The 23,152-nt window shown below is 43.9% G+C and overlaps 2 protein-coding genes across 3 annotated transcripts in view; one reads left to right on the plus strand and one right to left on the minus strand.

Moving 5' to 3' along the window:
• Positions 1–3,772, minus strand: part of LOC101018167 (cytochrome c oxidase assembly factor 1 homolog) — a 148,120-nt gene extending 144,348 nt beyond the window's left edge. The window contains exon 1 of the mRNA XM_021935840.2: positions 3,750–3,772. The gene's annotated coding sequence lies outside the window, so the exon portion shown is untranslated. The remainder of the gene's footprint in view (positions 1–3,749) is intronic.
• BLVRA (biliverdin reductase A) overlaps positions 1–23,152 on the plus strand; it is a 44,619-nt gene that overhangs the window by 18,264 nt on the left and 3,203 nt on the right. For both annotated transcript variants that reach the window (XM_003896066.5, XM_009203049.4), the window contains 5 exons: positions 6,271–6,392; positions 9,583–9,702; positions 11,368–11,465; positions 19,404–19,511; positions 22,546–22,717. In XM_003896066.5, coding sequence (XP_003896115.2) covers positions 6,271–6,392; positions 9,583–9,702; positions 11,368–11,465; positions 19,404–19,511; positions 22,546–22,717 — 620 coding nt within the window. The remainder of the gene's footprint in view (positions 1–6,270; positions 6,393–9,582; positions 9,703–11,367; positions 11,466–19,403; positions 19,512–22,545; positions 22,718–23,152) is intronic.

A 23,152-nucleotide genomic window follows, 5' to 3' on the forward strand; every position in this document is an offset into this window, starting at 1 on the left:
GCTAATCCCGTCCATCCAGTTCAAATGTCCTTTGTACTGCACAAACAGTTTTCTCAGAGTCCTCTCTCGGGAAGTCATACCTCCCTCTTATGAATTTCCATTGCGCTAAATTTATGTGTCTTTTTTTTTGTTACCTTCCCCTCCCGCTTTGACTGTAGCTGTCGGGGTTCCTCGCTCATCTTAGCATCCCCACGGCATCTGGCTTGATGCGTCATGCATAGCTTATCTTCACTAAATGTCTGTTGCCTAAATGATAGGATGATTCAGAGACTGTTAAGTAATCTAATGCAATCCACAGCTTGGGAGGGTCAGTGAAAATGTAGAGGAAGGAAATCATATGACAGAAATTTTCAAGCAAAACTTGTTGTGGCCTGGAGACTGGCTGGAGGGAGAAAGCACAGAAGGACCATTGGCCACAGTCAGCCTTTGATCTCAGGATGTTTGTTAAATGCAGGAATCACTCCAAGTATTTAAAACTGGGTGTTGGCCGAGCGTGGTGGCTCATGCCTGTAATCCCAGCACTTTGGGAGGCCAAGGCAGGCAGATCATGAGGTCAGGAGATTGAGACCATCCTGGCTAACATGGTGAAACCCCGTCTCTACTAAAAAATACAAAAAAAATCAGCCGGGCGTGGTGCGGGCACCTGTAGTCCCAGCTACTCAGGAGGCTGAGGCAGGAGAATGGCATGAACCCGGGAAGTGGAGTTTGCAGTGAGCCAAGATTGCACCACTGCACTCCAGCCTGGGTGACAGAGCAAGACTCCGTCTCAAAAAAAAAAAAAAAAAACTGGGTGCTGCCAGGATTCCTAGAGCTACTGGCTTTTGCCCACAAGTTCAGAGGACAGCCCGTCAGGAAGGGTGGATAATTGGAGTTTAGCACAGAGCATGAAGATCCAGAGCGCAGTGAGACAACCAGGTTGAAATGTCTTGGGAATGTGGCTTGGAAGAGAGGATGGCCCACAGCTTAGGATGCTTGTGGTCTTTGACATAGAGGTGGTCATGGAAACCCTGAGAATGAGGGACCCCCATACTCTGGGGATATGGGGGAGAGAGAAGAATAGAGGGATGAGGATTGAGCTTTGGGAAATATACACCTCTTGGGCAAAATGAAGAAAGAAAGTGAAATGTGAAAAGAAAACCTTGGTGGCATGAGGTGAGAGAAGAAAGGAAGGAGTGAGTTTGAAGAAGGTCCAGGTAAGGGTTGTCCATGTCTAAAGTCCAGGAGCATGTGGCTGAGGAAGAGCCCTTGAATGTGGTGACGAGAAGGTCTTGGATGACCCATGGTGAAGCAGGGAAGCATGGGAGTGAAAACCAATTGCAGCAGGGCCAGGAGCACTTGGGGTCATTGGATGGGGCAGGGCAGGGACAGGGGCAGCAGAGGATGCTGAGCACTGTAGAGGGAGCCCCAGGAAGGGAGGTAGGAGTGAGCCAAGGCGCTGTACACTGCAGAGTTCTCACCTTCTTGGAGCAACCCTCTGATATTTATGTCTGTTTTCAGGGGTTGTTTATATTTTAGATAATGAATATATTTGTGTGATTCTAAACTTTAAAGAAGAAAAAAAGAGAAAAAGATTTTCTATGAGAAGCCCTCTTCCCTCCTATCCCTGTTTCCCAGCCACTCTGTTTTTCATGTTCCCAGCAAGCGTGTCGCCAGTTTCAGCATTACAGGTTTCTGGGCTGTCCTTTCAAAGAGATCCTAAACATAGACAGTATGTTTTCTCTTTGGCTGCTACCCCTCCTGTTACTACACAGACTGTAGCATACAGTGCACACTAGCCTGTCCTTTGCTTCTTTCACCTGATAATCTATCTTGGAGACCAGTCCCTTTCAATACATAAAGGGCTTCCTTGTTATTTTTTTTTATAGCCGTGTAATACTCTATTTCACAAGTCTATCATAACTTTCATAGCCAGTCTGTTATAATGACATATAGACTGTTTCCATCTTTTGCTTGTTATGAGCAAGGCTGCAGTAAGCCTAAGTCACTTGACTTGTGTAGCTCTGTAGGACACGTTCTTACAGTTGGATTTACCAGAGCAAAGGGCATTTGCATTTTAATTTGTAGTGAGTATTTCCAAGTTGCTCTCCATAAATTAGGTTTTTCTCTCCCTCCTGCAACATATGAACATGCCTGTTTTCCCAGGCCAACCAATGAGTTGTCAAACTTCTTTTTAATTCTTGCAAATAGTGGATGAAAATGACTAGCTTGTTCTGTCTGACTGCCTGTACTCTCCTTCCACCTTTTCAGCACCTGCCCTCATGCCTCACACCTTGATGTTTTTCTACAGTTTCTACATTTTTCTTCTACCCTCTTTATCTCAAAAAAAATTTTTTTTTCTAAGTTGGCAGAGCACATTCCCAACGTTCTATGAACTCCATTTTTGTGTCTGGAGTGCCAAACACCAGCGTCTCTTGAGTCCAAGGGTGGGGCGCAAGTTCATTCTGTGACTGTAATTTGGACCTGAGTGAGTTTTTTAGTCACTTTGCTGTGCTTATGTGTCATTTTCTGCTGTCTCAAAACTGCTCCTGTTCTTCATTCCTTAAATACCACCTCTATGGGGCTGTTTGTAGTGGCATCTTCCCAAAGGTTCAGGATAGCAGAGCACAGCAGACAACTGAAAATGGAATTGTAGATGTCCTGGTTTCTAGAAGTCCATTGCTCCCTCCTCTTCTGGGCATTTCTCACTGGCTCCCTTCTCTGCAGATTTCAGCCTTTTGCTAACCTGCATGCGCTTTCCCCTTTCCTCTGCCTCCTACTGGTTCCTAGCCCCAAAGTTTTAGTTGCTACTACAGAGTGGTCTAGCCATCTCTGATTTGCAGTTTCCCTTCAGAACGCACCTTCAGGATCCCTCACGTAAAATGAAGAGGCTCACGTTAAAAGTCCTAACAAGTGATTTTTCTCAAAAATAAAGCTCTTTCCCTAAGAGGAGCCTGACTATTAAGATACCAGTGTTTTCCCTCATATCTTTTTTTTTTTTTTTTTTTTTTGAGATGAAGTGTTGCTCTGTCACCCAGGCTGGAGTGCAGTGGCGCAATGTTGGCTCACCGCAACCCCTGCCTCCCCAGTTTAAGTGATTCTCCTGCCTCAGGCTACCAAGTAGCTGGGGTTACAGGTGCCCGCCACCACCATACCTGGCTATTATTTTGTATTTTTAGTAGAGGCAGGGTTTCACTATGTTAGTCAGGCAAGTCTGGAACTCCTGACCTCAAGTGATCCACCCACCTCAGCCTCCTGGAGTGCTGGGTTTACAGACATGAGCCCCTGCACCTGGCCTTTCACCCATATCTTGTCCCTGTGTGTCAGTTTTGCAAGGCAATAATACTGAAACCAAATCCTAAAGCAGTTTATAATTTAGCGTGACACACTGTGCAAGCCAGGTTTTGTATGCAAGTTTGTGTGTATCATTAACTAATGAAATCTTAAAAAGCAGTTTGGCTTATTTATAGATAATAGAGCTGTTTCTTAACCTTGTGGCTTTTTTTTTTAAGCTGGTAGAAGCATATCCTGGTTATTATCTGGAATGTAGTAATTTGGTAACCTTAAGAATGCCATAAATATTTAACCTAATAAGGGGATTGCTAGTCGTCTTTTCTTGATTGAAAGGGAAACAGATGTTAATATTTTATCATGAATATGTGTTTTGACTATACAGATTTCTCCAGAGGCTGTCTTACTGCTTTTTGGTAATTAGAAATTACGGGGAAAAAAAATAAGAAAAAAACTAGACTTGTAACCCAAAAAGGACTTACTTGGTGAAATTGTCAATTGTCAGTTGGGCACTGTGGCCACTCCTTCCTGTGCTCTTCCCTGACTTCCAGAAGAGAAGCCAGGAACTAGGTCTCCCAGAGTCCCCTTTTATGTGTGAAGTCCACTTGTTAGAAGCACTCCCAGGAAACTTGCAAGGCTGAATAAAGAGAGGCAGTTACTCATAGGAGACAGTTCCAGTCAGATGTGTGAGCCAAGGCTGGTGTGCGGATTAGCAGCAATGGGCAATCAGGCTCTTTGAATCACTCTTCCCAAGCTGCAGGCTGAGAGAGGCTGAGATCCTTTCCAGACATCTTGGCTTCTGGGCAAGCTCTGGAGAATCTCTCGCTTCAATATTGAATTATATAGCAACAGTACGAGGTCTAGGAGAAAAGAAATGGAAGTGTGCTGTTGTCAGGTTCTTTATAGTATATGTGGAATAGCACATAATATTACTTTAAACTAGACTGTGGTAAGTAAAATATATAATATAATACCCTTAACTTCTGAAAAAGTTACAGCTAATAGCCAACGAATGGGATAAAATGGAATCATAATAAATATTCTAATTAATCCAAAATAAGGCAGGAAAAGAGGGGGAAAAGAACAGATTGAACAAATAGCAAGATTTCTATAGAATTTGGATGGAAACCCAACCATATCAATAATCACAATGTAAATTGTCTAAACGTTTCAACTAAAAGGCAGAGATTGTTAGATTGAGTAAAAAAAAAAAAGTAAGACCTAACTATGTGCTGCCTACAAGAAACTATAGATATGAAAACACATATAGATTAAATGTGAAAGGTTGGGGAAAAAATGTATTATGCTAACACTGATCAACAGAAATTGGGAATGGTTTGTTAATATCAGACAAAATAAATTATAGGGCAAAAAATATTACTAGGAATAAAAACGGTCATTTTAGAAAGATAAAGGGGTCAATTAATAAAAAAGACATAACTATCCTAAACATGTATGTATCTAATAACGGAGTTTTGAAATATGTGGGTCAAAACTGATAGAACTGAAAGGAGAAATACACAGTTATATATAATTATATTCAGAGATTTCAATACCCTCAATAATTGCTAGAGCAAGGAGACAGAAAATGAGGAAGGATACGGAATAACTAAACAACACAATCAACCAACTTGATCTAACAGACTTATACAACACTCCACCCAACAATAGTAGCATACAAATTCTTTTCAAATGTGCCCAGAACATTAACCAAGACAGACCACATCAAGGATCATAAAATCTCTCAATAAATCTAAAAGGATTCAAATCATTTAAAGAATGTTCTCTAACCGCAGTGGGATTAAATGAGAAATCAATAATAGGAAAACATTTGGCAAATCCCCAAACATTTGGAAGAAATCCTGGAAGAAGACAAGAGCAGTGGACACAGGAAGAGGGGCAGAGTCAGTGGGAAATGGTGACAACTGGGTACAAAGGTGAAGAAAAGGGGCAAATCTGAGATGAGATTCATGTTTCTATGCTCCAAGGCATCCAAGAAGTGAGTTTAAGGAATGCATGCAGATAATTTTTTTTTTTTTTTGAGATAGAGTCTTGCTCTGTCACCCAGGCTGGAGTGCAGTGGCACAATCTTGGGTCACTGCAATCTCTGCCTCCCAGGTTCAAGCAATTCTCCTGCCTCAGCATCCCAAGTAGCTGGGATTACAGGCACCTGCCACTACATCCTGCTAATTTTTGTATTTTTAGTAGAGATGAGGTTTCTCCATGTTGGCCAGGCTGGTCTCGAACTCCTGACCTCAAGTGATCCACCTGCCTCGGCCTCCCAAAGTGCTGGATTACAGGTGTGAGCCACCACGCCCAGTGCATGGAGAAAATTTTTATCAGTTTTTATTATACTGAGTTGCTGTATAACTTAAAAGTCGGTTTGATTTTTCACCGTAATACTGCTCACATACAGCCTCCAGCAGTGCATTTAAATAATATTTAAGATACCGCAGTATCTTAAATGTGGAACTCAGAAGGCTGTAGTGAAGAGTAAAAGCCTGTGGTTCCCAAGCTGAGTAAGGTGACCAATCATGGTTTGCCCATTTGCCTCCTCTGCCAGCATCTGATGAAGAAGCTGTGCCCTCTGAATGACTCCCAGCAGTATCAGATTCACGTGTCTACTGGAAGAGGGACCCAGGGAGGGCAGAAGTACCAGGCCGTGGGCTGGGTCTGGCTTAATGAGGAAAGCTCCTTCATTATTGGAGATGGGGCAGTAGAAGTGGAGAGCCAAATTGGGGGAACACTTTCTGTGGGTGCTCGGAAGGTTTTCAACCTAAAGACATGGTGGAGCACCTTCAGGAACAGGTTTTGGCGGGACTGACTTCTCTCCAAGCCACCATTTTGGGGACTGTCTCATCCCATCCTGATGCCGTGGCTTCCTGTGTGTTCTGGGCTGGCTTCCAACTTGCTGGTCGGGACCCTGCTGGCTCCTTTATTTTGTTGTTCTCTGCTCAATGGCTGCAGTGTTTTCAAACTCCACCTTGGTCCTTTGTGTTTCAGCCCGAGAGGAAGTTTGGCGTGGTGGTGGTTGGTGTTGGCAGAGCCGGCTCCGTGCGGATGAGGGACTTGCGGAATCCACACCCTTCCTCAGCATTCCTGAACCTGATTGGCTTTGTGTCCAGGTGGCTCACACTGTCTTTGTGCTTCACAATTTGTGGAAAGCCCAGTGAGGCAGATTAGCCGCAGGACATGGAGATTTTTCAGACCCAGGGCAGGGAGAGCCATCTCCTGACCGAGAATAGTGTTTAGTGTTTAGGGTCAGCCCCACGAGATCTCAGGTTGGGATGGGTCTAGGAACTGAAGCTTGCTGGGCCTGCAGCTGGGATGCACAGTAGGTTGGCCTGGGGAGACTGGAAGACAGAGGCAGGAGGGTGAGCTCAAGGCTGACAGTTAGAGAAGGGGCACAGCCAACATATGTATGGGGCTTTGGCCTGAAAGGCTTTCCGTGTGCACCAGGGAATCCTGACATAGTCATCATGACAGCCGTCCTAGGTGGTTCTGGGCTCTACATGTGATATTTCCTTCTAGGTAGTGTTATCAACCCCCCAGTTTACAGATAAGGAGGCTGAACCATGGAAAGGTTAAGTAATCTGCCTGAGGTCACACAGCTAGAAAGTCTAAGAACTGAAGTTGAACAGAAGTCTGTTTCCAAAGCCCATCTTTTAAACATCATGTGTTCTTTTCCCATTGGTAATTTTGAGCCTCACTTTTTTTTTTTTTCTTTTTTTTTCTTTTGAGACAGGGTCTCACTCTGTCACCCAAGCTGCAGTGCAATGGTGCAATCACAGCTCACTGCAGTCTTGACCTTCTGGGCTCAAGTGATCCTCCTGCCTCAGCCTCCTGAGTAGCTGGGACTACAGACACACACCACCATGCCTGACTAATTTTTTTTTTTTTTTTGTAGAGACAGTTTCTCCCTATGTTGCCTAGACTGGTCTCAAACTCCTGGGGTCAAGTGTTCCTCCTGCCTCAGCCTCCCAAAGTGCTGAGATTACAGGCATGAGCCACCACACCCAGCCTTCCGCTTTTCTTTAAGGATTCATTTATCTCCAGTCAGAATCAAACTTACCACTTTGTTTCTTCTTCCCTGCCCCATGCTCAGCTCTTCCGCTTACCCCTATACACACATACACACACACACACACACACACCACTCACCAGACTAATCCTGTATAACATCATTTGTCAATATTAATCGTGACCTAGATACCGGCATCAGACTAATCCTGTGTAACATCATTTATCCATTTTAATTGTGGACTAGGTGCAGGCACTGGGCTGGGCCTGGAGACATGGCAGTGAACAAGTTAGGCAACTCTTTTTCTAGTGCTTTAGAGACATCAGATAAATATTTACACAAAGCATAAGTAACGATTGTGATGGTCCATGCAGAAGTTTTTTCATGTTTTCGTTCATGGGGCCATCCTCTTCCTGCCTGTCTCAAAACGTGGCCCCACTTTTAAGGATTTAAAATGGGCTTTGGGGCACCAGGGAGACCTAGGAGTGCTAGAATTTGCGCTTGGCCAGCCTTCTCCTCCCCATGAGATTCCAAGGGAGCTGCACACAAATGGGAGAGCAAAGTTAAGATCAGGCAGCACAGTAACCCCATCACACCCCTGTCTGGAGCTGGAACCATGCACGGCACCTGGGTTCAAGGCTGAAGTGGGACCTCTCCTTTTCCCTTAAGCCCCAGTCCTCTGCCAGTTGGCTTCCAGATCAGCTCAGTGGGAACAGGTACACTACCCAGGTTGTGTGGGAGGATGGCCAGGTCACACCGCTGCATGACAGCCCTGCCAGTACTCACAGTTTCCCTCTTCACATACCCTTCCCCCCGACCTACCTGCCAAGTTCTACCACCTCCCCAGGAAGCCTTTTCTGGTGTATTCCTTTCCCTCCCTGAGTCTCCACCTCCTACTTCCAAGCACCACACTTCTCCTGGTAGTCTTGTGGTGGTGGTATGTACGTGTGTGTGTGTGTGTGTGTGTGTGTGTCTTCCTCTAGCAGACTGAGCTCATTGAAAGGCAAGGATTTTCATTTGTTCTCCATGATTTCTCCTACAGCGCCTAGTACATAATAGGCAAACAATAAGTATTGCTGAAATTGAGCAATTTAGTTTGGGTGGCCCCATTAGAAGAAACCTAGCATAATACTTTTTGGGAACTAAATTTCCCCAAATGCTTTCTGCCTGCTGCAGCTCAGCTGGAGCTCTGAGCTGGCTGAGGGCCTCCTGCTTGCTGGCTGTCCCACATTCTCCCATGACTGCCACCCTTAGAGGGCTACTCTCCTGCCCCAGCCACTGCACTGGGCGGTGTATGGACTGCTGGGGCTTTGGCTCTTAGAACACTGCAGCTCCCCCATGCTCTAGAAGAGTCAGAAGGCCTTGGGTTGCCCTCCTGCCTCTGCACTCAAGGCTATCACTGCCTATTATGTGCTAGGCACCGTAGGAGAAATTGTGGAGAACGAATTCCTCACCTTCGAATGAGCTCAGTCTGCCAGAGGGAGGAAGACACACACATACACAGACACACACACACACACGTATGCATACATACTACTGGGCTTCGTTAGCTTAGCTATAAAGGAGCTTGAAGTCACATGCCAGTTTGCACCCTAAATATGTTAGTGTATTGGATTTGGATTAGGTTTGGTAGTCACAATGTTTGGCCACGTGCTTGGAACTGGAAGTGACCATAGAGATCACTTCTCATGAGATAAAAGTAGATTGTTCCTTTTATTTTTATCTTATATTATTTTTGAGGAGTCTTGCTCTGTCACCCAGGCTGGAGTGCTGTGGCGCAATCTCAGCTCACTGCAACCTCCATCTCCCGGATTCAAGTGATTCTCCTGCCTCAGTCTCCCAAGTAGCTGGGATTACAGGCATTCGCCGCCACGCTTGGCTAACTTTTGTATTTTTTGTAGAGACAGGGTTTCACCATGTTGGCCAGGCTGGTCTTGAACTCCTGACCTCAAGTGATCCACCCGCCTCAGCCTCCCAAAGTGCTGGGATTACAGGCTTGAGCCACTGCGTCCAGCTGTTTCTTTTATTTTAGAGATGAAGTAATTCAAGACTCTCTGAGGTCATACAAGCTGTGAATGGTACTGTTGGCACTCGGTTGCCAGATCCCCTGACTTGAACCCTGAGGCTGTTTTTCTCACTCCACAGTGGAAAACAACCTGGAAGTGGGAGAGAAGAAACTCATTTCTTCATTTCTGGCAGCGGGTCACCAGGACCTTGTTGGGAGGAGGGGAGAAGGATGGTGCTCCTTTCTTCTGTCTACCATTGAGTTCCATTTCTCTGTTACTCTGAAATAGAAGGGAGCTTGGGAGCATTGATGGAGTCCAGCAGATTTCTTTGGAGGATGCTCTTTCCAGCCAAGAGGTGGAGGTTGCCTATATCTGCAGTGAGAGCTCCAGCCATGAGGACTACATCAGGTGGGTTTTCCACACAGGCAGTGCTTGCCTTACACAGCAGCGCAGTACTGGAAAAATGAACAAGCAAGCTAAAACACCCTGCAAAAGTGTCAGAAGAGTCAATGAGAAAATTACAGTTGCTCTGTGACCAATCACAGAAATGTCAAAACATTAAGAAGTTCTTATTGTTGGGTCTAAATATATAAGGAAATGAAAAAATAGTAAAATTAGTATTTAGTATGTGTAATTTGAAACATTAGAAACATTCAGAATTAGGCCGGGCGTGGTGGCTCAAGCCTGTAATCCCAGCACTTTGGGAGGCCGAGGCGGGTGGATCACGAGGTCAGGAGATCGAGACCATCCTGGCTAACATGGTGAAACCCCGTCTCTACTAAAAATACAAAAAACTAGCCGGGCGTGGTGGCGGGCGCCTGTAGTCTCAGCTACTTGGGAGGCTGAGGCGGGAGAATGGCGTGAACCCGGGAGGCGGAGCTTGCAGTGAGCCGAGATCACGCCACTGTACTCCAGCCTGGGAGCACAGCGAGACTCCGTCTCAAAAAAAAAAAAAAAAAAAAAAAAAAAGAAACATTCAGAATTAAAGTGTTTTATTTTTCTGTAAAAATCCATCGAGAGTAGTTTTTAACAGTAGTGGCCTCCTTCTTCTCACCAGACAGTTTAGGATGTAGAGCCAGCATCCTTGGCGAATTATACTCCTTTCTCAGTTTGGATCAGCTTCCAACGTTTTCTCCTTTGAACTTTCAATGTCATAAAATAACAGTGAGAGTTCCTTTAACCCTCAGGACCTGGCAGCTAACAGGGAAGTGCCAGCTGCCTTCCTCAGTCTAGCTTCCTTCTAGGTTCTTACAGCTGCTGCCACCATGCTGTTCCCACGGGTAGGATGCTTCCTCTTTATCAGTCTAGCTCTAGAGTGGACAAAAATACCTTTCCTTGACTTTCCTTAACCTTTTCTGGCACTAGAGTGTATTTCGTTAAGAAAAGTGATTCTGTCATAAGTCCCATGCTTATAAATATTTATACCCTGGTATCCACGGAATGAAATCTGAACTGCTGAGCACAGAATTCTAGGCCCTTCATGGTCAGGCTCCCAGCTACTTTTCTGACATTATCTTCCACGGTCTGTAGCCCACTCCCCTGCCACACTGAAATTTGTCATTTGAACAAAGCCCCACAAATGCCCAAGCCCCAAAATACGGTGCTCACAGTGAAATATACTCATCATGTTGCACCTGGAAAATGTCTGCTCATACTTTGAGACCCAATTCACAGGTCCTTAGTGAAATCTTTTCAGACTGCCTCAGGCAAAGCTAGCTGCTGTGGGTTTTGTAGCCTTTATAGCTACCATGTGGTAATAGGAAATTTATTTGTTAATGTGTCTTTATTTCTCCTCCACAGTAATTGGTAAATAGTACTTAGTTGAATAAATGAATGGTTGAATGTTCAAATTAACACGTAACTAGAAAGTCGTTCTGTCACAGGATAGGAGAAAACAATGTGGGATATAGTTCTTCCTTCATATCCCGTGGCACTGACTCCTACCTCCAGTCATGACACATTCACCCACAGAAACTCTCATGCCTTTATAACATTCTGTTCTCTATTATGCAGAGCATTTTAGTGAAGCTTATTCGAAGTGTTCTTTCTCTCTATTTGTCTCGTGTACCAAAGGCAGTTCCTTAATGCTGGCAAGCACGTCCTTGTGGAATACCCCATGACGCTGTCGTTGGCGGCCGCTCAGGAACTGTGGGAGCTGGCTGAGCAGAAAGGTAATGTACACTCTGTCTGTCTGGAATACAGACGCTCTTACCAAGAGTTTCTGCCTCCAGGATTTCTGTGATATCATCTTTATGCCTTTAAAACTTAACCCCATTTCAGATGTCTCCTCCTGGCTACACTGGCACTGTGGGCTCCCAACTGCCTCCTCACCCCAACACTGTAAGCACACATAGTGGAGGGCAGAAGGATGGGTGGGAAACTTTTGGTTAAAGCTTATCAGCTTATTTTACTCACTCTAAGGAAAAAATATGAATTAGTTTTCACCTATGCTTATGTCATGATATTATTTTGGCTTTATTCATGTGATACTTATATTGCTAAATGCTGGGATATCCTAAAAATGCTCAAATCAGAGAAACTGATTGTCTTACTTGCATAGTTGGTAGTTTTTGTTGTTTCTAAACAGGAACAACCATTTATTAAATATTTAGTATATGCTAGGAACTTGGAAACTCTGCTAAGCATTTCATGTGTTATTTTGCTTAATTCTTCTAGAAACCCTTGGAGGTATATATTTTCTCTAGATTCTGTATAGAAAAGCATGGTTCAAAGAAGGTAATTTGTACCAGATCACGAAGCTAATAACATGACTACTAAACGGGAGGTAGAGATTTGAATCAAATCCTACTAGGCTCTTAAGTTCATATTTGTTCCCCTAAGCCATACCACCCTCCAGAAGGGAGAAATTAAGACTTTCCCAGACCAGGCGCAGCGGCTCATGCCTGTCATCCCAGCACTTTGGGAGGCCAAGGAACTCAGGACAACCCTGGGCAACATAATAAGACCCTGTTTCTACAAAAATCTTTTACAACTTTTTTTTTTTTTTTTTTGGTGGGGGACAGAGTCTCGCTATGTCATCCAGGCTGGAGTTCAATGGCACCATCTCAGCTCACTGCAACCTGGGTTCATCTCAGCTTCCACCTCCTGGGTTCAAAGAATTCTCCTTCCTCAGCCTCCTGAGTAGCTGGGATTACAGGCACCCACCACCATGCCCAGCTGATTTTTGTATTTTTAGTAGAGGTGGGGTTTCACAATGTTGGCCAGAATGGTCTCGAGCTCCTGACCTCATGATCCACCCACCTCAGCCTCCCAAAGTGCTGGCATGAGCCACCGCGCCCGGCGTACAAAATTTTTAATTACAAGAAGGAAAAAAAAGACTCAGCTGGGCACAGTGGCTCACACCTGTAATCCCAGCACTTTGGGAGGTTCTGATGGGTAGATTATTTGAGCCCAGGAGTTTGAGACCAGCCTGGGCAACATGGCGAAACCCCATCTCTACTGAAAAAATGAAAATCAGCTGGGTGTGGTGGTGCACCCTTGTAGTCCCAGCTACTTAGAAGTTCACCTGAACCTTGAGAGGTTGAGGCTGCAGTGAACCATGATCGGGCCACAGCACTCTAGTCTGGGCAACAGAGTGAGACCCTGTCTCAAAAATAAAAATAAAAATTATTTAAAAGACTTGCCCAGACAAACAAAAACCAAGTGAGTTGATCACTACTAGACCTGCCCTACAGGAAATGCTAAAGGAGGTCTTTCAAGTTAAAGAAAACACTAGACAGCAACACAAAAATATTGCTCTCTGGTAAAGGTAAATATACAGACAAATACAGACTTCCATAGTATTCTGATGTTGACATATAAATCACTTTAGGCCAGGCACAGTGGCTCAAGCCTGTAATCCCAGGAATTGGGGAGGCCAAGGCAAGCAGATCATTTGAGGTCAGGAGTTCGAGACCATCCTGGCCAACATGGTGAAACCCCATCTCTACTAAAAATAAAAAAATTAGCTGGGTGTGGTGGCACATGTCCGTAGTCCCAGCTACTCAGGAGGCTAAGGCAGGAGAATTGCTTGAACCTCGGAGGCAGAGGTTGCAGTGAGCTGAGATGGTATGACTGCATTCCAGCCTGGGTAACACTGTGAAATTCTATCTCTAAATAAATAAATAAATATCACTTTAAATGCTGGTATAGAATTTAAAGGACAAAAACAAAAATACAAATCTATGTTAATGGATATATAGTATAAAAAGATGTAATTGGTAACATTAATAACAAATGGGGGGTCAGAGATATAAAGGAGTAGAATTTTGTATGTGAAGAATTTTGTATTTGAAGTTAAGTTGTTAGCAGTTTAAAACAGATTGTGCAGTCGGGTGTGGTGGCTCATGCCTGTCATCCCAGCACTTTGGGAGGCTGAGGCTGGTGGATCACCTGAGGTCAGGATTTCAAGACAAACCTGGGCAACATGGTGAAACTCTGTCTAATAATAATACAAAAATTAGCTGGGCCTGGTGGCGTGTGCCTGTAATCCCAGCTACTCCAGAGGCTAAGGCACGAGAATCGCTTGAATGCAGAAGGTGAAGGTTGCAGTGAGCCAGGATTGCGCCATTGCACTTTAGCCTGGGCGACAGAGTGAGACTTCATCTCAAAAATTAAATAAATAAATAAATAAATAAATAATATAGATTGTGCCTGTAATCTCAGTACTTTGGGAGGCCGAGGCGGGTGAATCACCTGAGGTCAGTAGTTCAAGACCAACCTGGCCAACATGCTGAAATCCCATCTCTACTAAAAATACAAAAATTAGCCGGGTGTGGTGGCACGCACGTGTAGTCCCAGCTACTAGGGAGGCTGAAGCAGGAGAATTGCTGGAACCCAGGAGGCAGAGGTTGCAGTGAGGGAGATCGCACCACTGCACTCCAGCCTGGGCAACAGAGTGAGACTCTGTTCAAACAAAACAATACAAAACTGATGAGATGTAATTAAAGCAGTGCTAAGAGAGAAGTGGATAGTTGTAAATGCTTACATTAAACAAGAAGAAAGATCTCAAATCAACATCCTAACTTTACATTTCAAGGGACTGGGAAAAGAAGAGCAAACTCAATCGAAAATTAGCAGAAAAAAGCAAGTAAATATTAGAACATAAATAAAATAAAGAGTAGAAAAGCAATAGAAAAAAAACAACAAAACCAAGTGTTAGTTTTTTTGAAGAAAATCCATAAAATTGACAGAATTTTAGCAGATTAAGAAAAAAACAGTCAGCTGGGCACAGTGGCTCACGCCTGTAATCCCAGCACTTTGGGAGGCCAAGGAGGGCAGATCACAAGGTCAAGAGTCAAGACCAGCCTGGCCAAAATAGTGAAACCCCGTCTCTACTAAAAATACAAAAATTAGCCAGGTATGGTGGCACATGCCTATAGTCCCAGCTACTCAGGAGGCTGAGGCAGGAGAATCACTTGAACCTGGGAGGTGGAGGTTGTGGTGAGTGGAGGCTGTGGTGAGCTGAGATTGTGCCACTGCACTCCATCCAGCCTGGGCAACAGAGCAAGACTCTGTCTCACAAAAAAAAAAAAAAAAAAAAGGCCAGGTGCGGTGGCTCATGCCTGTAATCCCAGCACTTTGGGAGGCCAAGGCAGGCGGATCACAAGGTCAGGAGATCGAGACCATCCTGGCTAACATGGTGCAACCCTGTCTCTGCTAAAAAAAAAAAATACAAAAAATTAGCTGGGCGTGGTGGTGGGCGCCTATAGTCCCAGCTACTTGGGAGGCTGAGGCAGGAGAATGGTGTGAACCCAGGAGGCGGAGCTTGCAGTGAGCCGAGACTGTGTGCCACCGCACTCCAGCCTGGGCAACAGAGCGGGACTCTGTCTCCAAAAAAAAAAAAGAAAAAAAGAGTAAAGACTCAAAGTCAGAAGGGAAAGAGGAGACTTTACAGCCAATGCTGCTGAAATAAAAAGGATTATGAGACTACAAAGAACAGTTATACAACTGTTATACTCCAACAATCGGATAACCTAGAAAGGGATAAATACCTAGTAGCATATAACCTACTAAGACTGAATCATGAAGAAACAAAAATTGAACAGATTTACAACTAGTAAGGAGATTGAATCAGTAATTAAACACCTCCCAATAAAGAAAAGCCTAAAACCAGATGGCTTCACTGGAGAATTCTACCAAGTGTTTCAGTGTCTTCAAAAAGTGGTCCCAGGAAAACAGGATATCCACATGCAAAAGAATGAAGTTGGACACTTACCTTACACCATATTTAAAAATCACTCAAATGAATTAAAGAACTAAATTTAAGACCTAAAACTATAATATTGTTAGAAGAAAACATGGGAAAGCATCATGACATTGGATTTGGCAATAATGTCTTACATACGACATCAAAAATACAGGCAAAAAAAGCAAAAACAGATAAATGGACTAATCAAACTTAAAACCTTCTGTGCCTCAAAGGAAGCAATCATCCGGGTGAAAAAGCAGTCTACGTAATGGGTGAAGATATCTGCAAATCTTATCTTTAATAAGAAACCAATATCCAGAATGTCTAAAGAACTCTACAACTCAACAACAACAACCAAACCAAATAAACTGATTTTAAAATGGGCAAAGGACTTGGATAGACATTTTTCTGAAGAAATTATACAGATGGTAAACAATCATATGGAAAGATGCTCAATACCACTAATCCTTATAGAAATGCAAATCAAATCCACAACCACATCAGTCAGCAGCCATCAACATGGAAGCAAGACCTTCCTCCAGCAAAAAGATGGAGGATCAGATGGTAGCATTTTTTGTTTGTTTGTTTTTATTTTTTTGGTTTTTTAAGACAGTCTTGCCCTATTGCCTAGGCTTGAATGCAGTGGCGCAATCTTGGTTCACTGCAACCTCCACCTCCTGGGTTCAAATGATTCTTGTGCCTCAGCCACCTGAGTAACTGGGATTATAGGTGCACACCACCACGCACAGCTAATTTTTCTATTTTTAGCAGAGATGGGGTTTCACTATGTTGGCCAGGCTGGTCTCGAACTCCTGGCCTCAAGTGATCCACCCGCCTGAGTTTCCCAAAGTGCAGGAATTACAGGCATAGGCCACCATGCCCAGCTCAATAATGTATTTTTAAATTAAGGCATATACATTGTTTTCCTAAACATAGTGTTATCACATACTTAACAAACTACTATATAGTGTAAACATAACTTGTATATGCACCGAGAAACTAAAATATTCATGTGACTCCCTTTATTGCAATATTCACTTTATTGTGGTGGTCTGGAATGAAACATGCAGAATCTCTGAGGTATGCATGTAACCACATACAACCATCAAAATCCGGAAATTGGCACTGGTACATTACAACAATCTAATCCTCAAACCTCATTCAAATTTCACCAGTTGTCCCAATAACATTCTTTATGGCAAAATGACTGAGTTCAAAACCATGTATTATCTTTTGTTGACATGTCGGTTTTAGTATCCATCATTCTGGACGGTTCCTCCGTCTTTTCTTGACAATTATAAATATTACAGTTAGTTATTGTGTAAAATGTCCCTAAGTTTGAATATATCTGATGTTTCTTCATGATTAGATGGGGTATGCATCTTTCACAGAAATATTATGGAAGCAGCCAGGCACAGTGGCTCACGCCTGTAATCCTAGCACTTTGGGAGGCCAAGGCCGGCAATTACTTGAGGTCAGGAGTTCGAAACCAGCCTGGCCAACATTGTGAAACCCTGTCTCTACTAAAACTACCAACAAAATTAGCCAGGCATGATGTGGGCACCTGTAATCCCAGCTACTCGGGAGGCTGAGGCAGGAGAATTTCTTGAACCCGGGAGGCAGAGGTTGCAGGGAGCCGAGATCACATTCACTGTACTCCAGCCTGGGTGACAGAGCGAGACTCCATCTCACACACACCAAAAAAAAAGGAAACGATGCTGTTTTTCACATTGCGTTCTGTCAGGTAACATCCTTTATCAGTTCATCTAATTACTAATGATATAACTTCATTAGGTGGTGTCTGACGGGCTTTTCCACTGAAAGTTACTTTTTTTCCCTTTGTAATCAGTGCTTATTTTGTAAGAAGGTAGTTTATAACTAGTTAAATATCCATTCTCATCACACTTTCTGATATTCATTTATTATTTTATGTCAGTAGGAACTCATGGCTTTGTTTTTCTATTCAGTGCTGTTGTTACTTTTTATTATTCATATTGATGTCCACATTGTTCCAAATTTGCTCAGTGGGGAGCCTCTTCCTGCCAGCTCCCTTATCATTTTGTTATGTTTCCATTATTCTTTGAATTCTTGCTTTCTGGCACAAAGTGGTTAAGGCTCATCTTGTACTTTCTCTGTCTCAGCCTTGGAATTAGTCAGTTCTCCAATGGCTAGTAACATTTTGATGGCAAGATTGGACACTGGGTGTGCTTATGGCTTTGGGCTATCTCTGCAAGCCCTGTCGGTGAACAGACCTGGAAATATATAGATACAGATGTGTGTGTGTACTGTGGTTACCATGTGTGTTTATCACAATCAGGCATTGAGTGAATGACAGAAAAACAACCAAAGACACAGTTGAAAAATTCATAGTTTCTTTAATAACCATGGATATGGAAACACAGAGACTGTTACATAGTGCTGGGGAAAATACAACATGTTCCCCAGAGTTTCATGGCAGTGGGGGTGGGAGGCGGTGGGCGAAACTACCTGCGAGGAGAAAAGCTTCTACTTATTGCAAAGCATTTTGTGCCATTTAATTGTTGCAAAGCCATTTTGTGCCAGAAAGCTTCTACTTATCACAAGTTCTCTTTGCCACATTCACATCTTAGGGAGTGGGTGGGAAGGACCCCATCCTCCCACACACCTGACATTTCTGGAGACTCCCGCGACAGACATCCTCCTCGCTCGTGAGGTGCAGGACAAGCCCAGAGCATTTGGCAGCATTTGCTGTGAAGCTGGGTTAGACAAAGGCAACTGTCCCAGGAGCATCGCCCACTGGCCCAGATTTCTGTTTCAGTGAAACTGTAGATCATAACCACACTTTGTACTTAATCACAAAATAGTTCTGGTGCTTTAAGAAGTTTCTGGCCTAGAAATGAAAAAAATTTATACAGCAAAAAAAATTGTTAACAGCTTTCTTTTATAATCCAAAATTTATTTTATTTTATTAATTTTTTTCTTTTTTGAGACAGACTGGAGTGCAGTGGCACGATCTTGGCTCACTGCAACGTCCACCTCCCAGGTTCAAGTGATCTTCCCAGTTCAGCCTCCCAAGTAGCTGGGACTACAGGTGCATGCCACCATACCCAGCTAAATTTTTGTATTTTTTTTTAGAGGCCAGGTTTTGCCATGTTGCCCAGGCTGGTCTCAAACTCCTGAGCTGAGGCGATCCACTTGCCTTGGCCTCCCAAAGTGCTAGGATTACAGGCATGAGCTATCATGCCTGGCCACGTTCTTACTGTGTTAGATTTTTCTGCTGTACTGCCTCCTCCTGTTAGAACAGTAGCTAACTCTCTCCTGGCCCACAGATACATCACTGATCTCATCTTGCCTTTGGACATGGGTAGATACCATCTTGTTCTCTTAGATTTTCATTTCATTTCTCAGGTTTTCATTTCATTAATTTCTGTTTTTTTCTTTTTCTTTTTGAAATGGAGTCTCACTGTGTTGCCCAGGCTGGAGTGCAGTGATGCCATCTTGGCTAACTGCGACTTCCACCTCCCGAGTTCTAGCGATTCTCCTTCCTCAGCCTCCCAAGTAGCTGGGCTTACCGGTGCCCACCACCATACCTGGGTAATTTTTGTATTTTTAATAGAGACAGGGTTTCACCATGTTGGCCAGGCTGGTCTGGAACTCCTGACCTCAGGTGATCCGCCAGCCTTGGCCTCCCAAAGTACTGGGTTTACAGGCGTGAGCTACTGTGCCTGGCCTTCATTTCATTCATTTCTGTTGTAAGCTTAGAAGTGGCAGCCTCTTCAGCTGGGGTGGGTGACAGTGGTAGGGAGGCAATCCTGGCCGTGTGCCCAGGGCAGTTATCAGTGCTTCACGTCCTGTGTTAGGGGATGACAGAGTACACTCCGGGATGCACACCTAGACACAACTGACAACTGCCCTTTTTATTCCGTTTTTGTCATTACAGGAAAAGTCTTGCACGAGGAGCATGTTGAACTCTTGATGGAGGAATTTGCATTCCTGAAAAAAGAAGTGGTGGGGAAAGACCTGCTGAAAGGGTCACTCCTCTTCACAGGTCAGTGCTAGGTGGGATCACAGGTCACGTGTGAGGTCCAAAGACCAGCCAGATTCTTTCCTGGCTCTCTAGTATGGGAGCTTGTATTCATTTCTGCTCAAGACTCTCTGACTCAGGGCCAATTTAATTTTCCCAGATGGGATTTAATTGCTTGGTGGCCCTTGGGTAAAGAGTATATTAGAAATCTCAAGCTTATTTATGCTCTGTCTCAATCTATTAACTAGTTAGAGATTATTTTTCAACAGGAAGTTGTACATTAAAACTCTTTTAAAAGGACTGAGAGATAGGTGCTCGGAGAGGAGAACATTTTTATACTTCCTTGCAAGGCAAATACAATATGAAGAGTTCTCTTCCTCCTCTAGCAAGTTATAAGGATGTTGGCGGCAACCACAATATTGTTTTTTTTCTTTTTTGCTAAGGTCTTACTCTGTTGCCCAGGCTGGAGTGCAGTGGTGCAGTCATAGCTCACTGTAGCCTCAACCTCCCAGGCTCAAGCAGTCCTCCCACCTCAGACTTCCAAGTAGGTGGAACCACAGGTGTGCACCACAACACCCAGCTAATTTTAAAATTTTTGTAAATGTCTCTCTATGTTGCCCAGCCTGGTCTCAAACTCCTGGGCTCAAGTGATCCGCCTGTCTTGACCTCCCAAAGTGCTGGAATTACAGGCATGAGCCACCATACCCAGCTGACCACAGTATCTGATCTGCTGTATATGTAGCTGTTTACTTGATGTTGGTTCTCTTTGAGCAGCTCCGTTAGCAATAGGAAATGGGCATGCGGGAAGCTCCTGCTCTTGTGGTCACTTTCGGATGGGCTCCTTCTCTGGCTATATCGTTGGGCACCTGAGCCACCATTCCTGAGGGCTTTCATTAGAGAAAGGAGACCCTGGGGGACATGGCCTTGCATTTTTGCATAGTAAAGCCACTGATACATAGTAGAACCTCATTTCAAAATCTGTCTTCATCCTTGAAAATGGTAATGTGAGTACAAACCATTAATTTGTACCGTATTAAGTATGTGATGTGCATTATCTTAATCCATATGACAATCCTATAAAGTGGTATTCACCACCCCCATTATACAGATAAACTGAAGCTCAAAGACACGAGTGGCTTCACAGAGGTAATGTAGCAGTCATGAGACAGAGCTGGATTGGAGCTCAGCTCTCTAAGTGGCTGGAACTGTTGTGGGTGGCTGCTTAGTATTCTGTCCGAAGAACTAGGCTGGGCACAGTGGCTCATGCCTGTAATTCCAGCACTTTGGGAGGCTGAGGCAGGTGGATCACCTGAGGTCAGGAGTTCGAGACCAGTCTGACCAACATGGTGAAACACCATCTTTACTAAAAAAATACAAAAATTAGTCGGGCATGGTGGCACACACCTGTAATGTCAGCTACTTGAAAGGCTGAGGCAAGAAAATCGCTTTAACCCAGGAGACAGAGGTTGTAGTGAGCCGAGATCGCGCCACTGCACAGCCTAGGTGACAACGAGACTGTGTCTCAAAAACAAACAAACAGAAAAAAACAAAAAAGAACTAGAGCAGACAGTAACCAGCCCTGGGGAAGTCTTTTTATTTTGTAAGTTTGATACTTAGGCCCTACTGATTTCAAACCATATTGTCTATGAAAATTTTAATTTTTATTTGGATTTATATATAACATTACTTTTTAAGAATATACTTATTGTTATTAGTCATTGTTTTCAGTGAATATCAAGGCCATAAGAAATGTTTTGTTTATAATGTAATGTAACAGATATGAAGTCTTTTAAACCTAGGTTATGTTTAAGATTTTAGCTGGAGGCAGACAGGAGCAGTATCTTGACCAAATGGATTTCTCACACCAATACTCTTTTTTATATTTATATATATATTTTTTGAGATAGGGTGTCACTCTGTCATCCAGGCTGGAATGCAGTGGTACAATTATGGCTCACTGCAGCCTTGAACTCCTCAGGCCCAGATGATCCTCCCACCTTAGCCTCCTGAGTAGCTGGGGCTGCAGGTGTGCACCACCACACCTGCCTAATTTTGTGTGTGTGTTTTGTAGAGACAGAGTCTTGCTATGTTGCCTAGGCTGGTCTTGAACTCCTGGGCGCAAGCCATCTGCCAGCCTTGGTGTCCCAAAATGCTGGTATTATAGGCATGAGCTACCGTACTCGGCCTTTTTAGGCTTACTGCAACCTCCACCTCCCAGGCTCAAGTGATTCTCCTGCCTCAGTCTCCCGAGCAGCTGTTACCAGCACCCATCACCATGCCTGGGTAATTTTTGTATTTTTTTTTTAGTAGAGATGGGGTTTGCCATGTTGGCCAGGCCAGTCTCGAACTCCTGACCTCAAGTGATCCACCCACCTTGGTCTCCCAAAGTGCTGGGACTACAGGCATGAGCTACCATGCCTGGCCCCAGTACTCTTTTGAGTATACTTTTTTGTTCACAAGATTAGAAGACTAAGAAAACATTTAACATTGTATCAATTTTCTTGATATTGAAATAGCTCAAAGGTATTACCATTTTCTCCATACCTTCACACCTTATTGCCACTTACATATCGGGTAGTTATAAGAATACAGGCTTGTGGGGCTAAAATATCTTGATTCTTCTACTTTTACCAGACTACTTTAAATCATTAATTAAAAAGGATATATATGTATGTATATGTAGGTACGTGTTTGTGTGTGTGTGTGTATGTATGTGTATCTACATATATGTACATAGATATATATATTAGAAGCCTGAAACTTTTTTATTATCCTGTTTGGCTGGATTGACTGCTGTTTCCAGTAGAATGTTTTACTAAAACTGAATTTAATAAACAGGAAAAGACAGAGCTGCTTTTATGATAGAGTTTAAATTCAGCCACCTGAGTTTTCATCAGTATCATTAATCATCTTGCCTGCCTACCACATAAGGCAAGGTCCCATTGTGCTGATCACTCAGCCACACCTTTTCACATCCCCGCCAGCCCCGGCCCAGGGTCCTGCTCTCCACCTGGCATTCTTGCTTCCCAGTTCCCACAACATTTGTGATTTCCCACAGCTGGCCCGTTGGAAGAAGAGCGGTTTGGCTTCCCTGCATTCAGTGGCATCTCTCGCCTGACCTGGCTGGTCTCCCTCTTTGGGGAGCTTTCTCTTGTGTCTGCCACTTTGGAAGAGCGAAAGGAAGATCAGTATATGAAAATGACAGTGTGTCTGGAGACAGAGAAGAAAAGGTAAGTCATGAGAAGCCATAAGGAGGAGGAAATTTAAGGACATCCTAGTACATTCGCAGGTATGATCCAAAGGGAGCCCCAAGGGGCTAGACCCTCACTCCCAGCTCCAGAAGGGCTGTCTACTTCTGCAGATGGAGTGCTGAGATTGCACTTGTGTTGCCTCATCTCATCCTCTCAGCAGCCCTGTGAGGTAAAGAAGGCAAACATAATCCCATCTGCCAGTCAGTAGACAGAGGCTTACAGAATGCCAGCAGGTTGCCTAAGTCACACAAGTCATTCATAGCAGATTTAGTAGTGGAAATTACGTTAACTTGGCTGGGCATGGTGGTTCAGGCCTGTAATCCCAGCACTTGGGGAGGCCAAGGGTGGTGGTTTATCACCTGAGGTCAGGAATTTGAGACCAGCCTGGCCAACATGGTGAAACCCCATCTCTAC

The sequence above is a fragment of the Papio anubis genome, chromosome 4 (genome assembly GCF_008728515.1).
Source record: "Papio anubis isolate 15944 chromosome 4, Panubis1.0, whole genome shotgun sequence".
NCBI classification, from domain to species: Eukaryota; Metazoa; Chordata; class Mammalia; order Primates; family Cercopithecidae; genus Papio; species Papio anubis.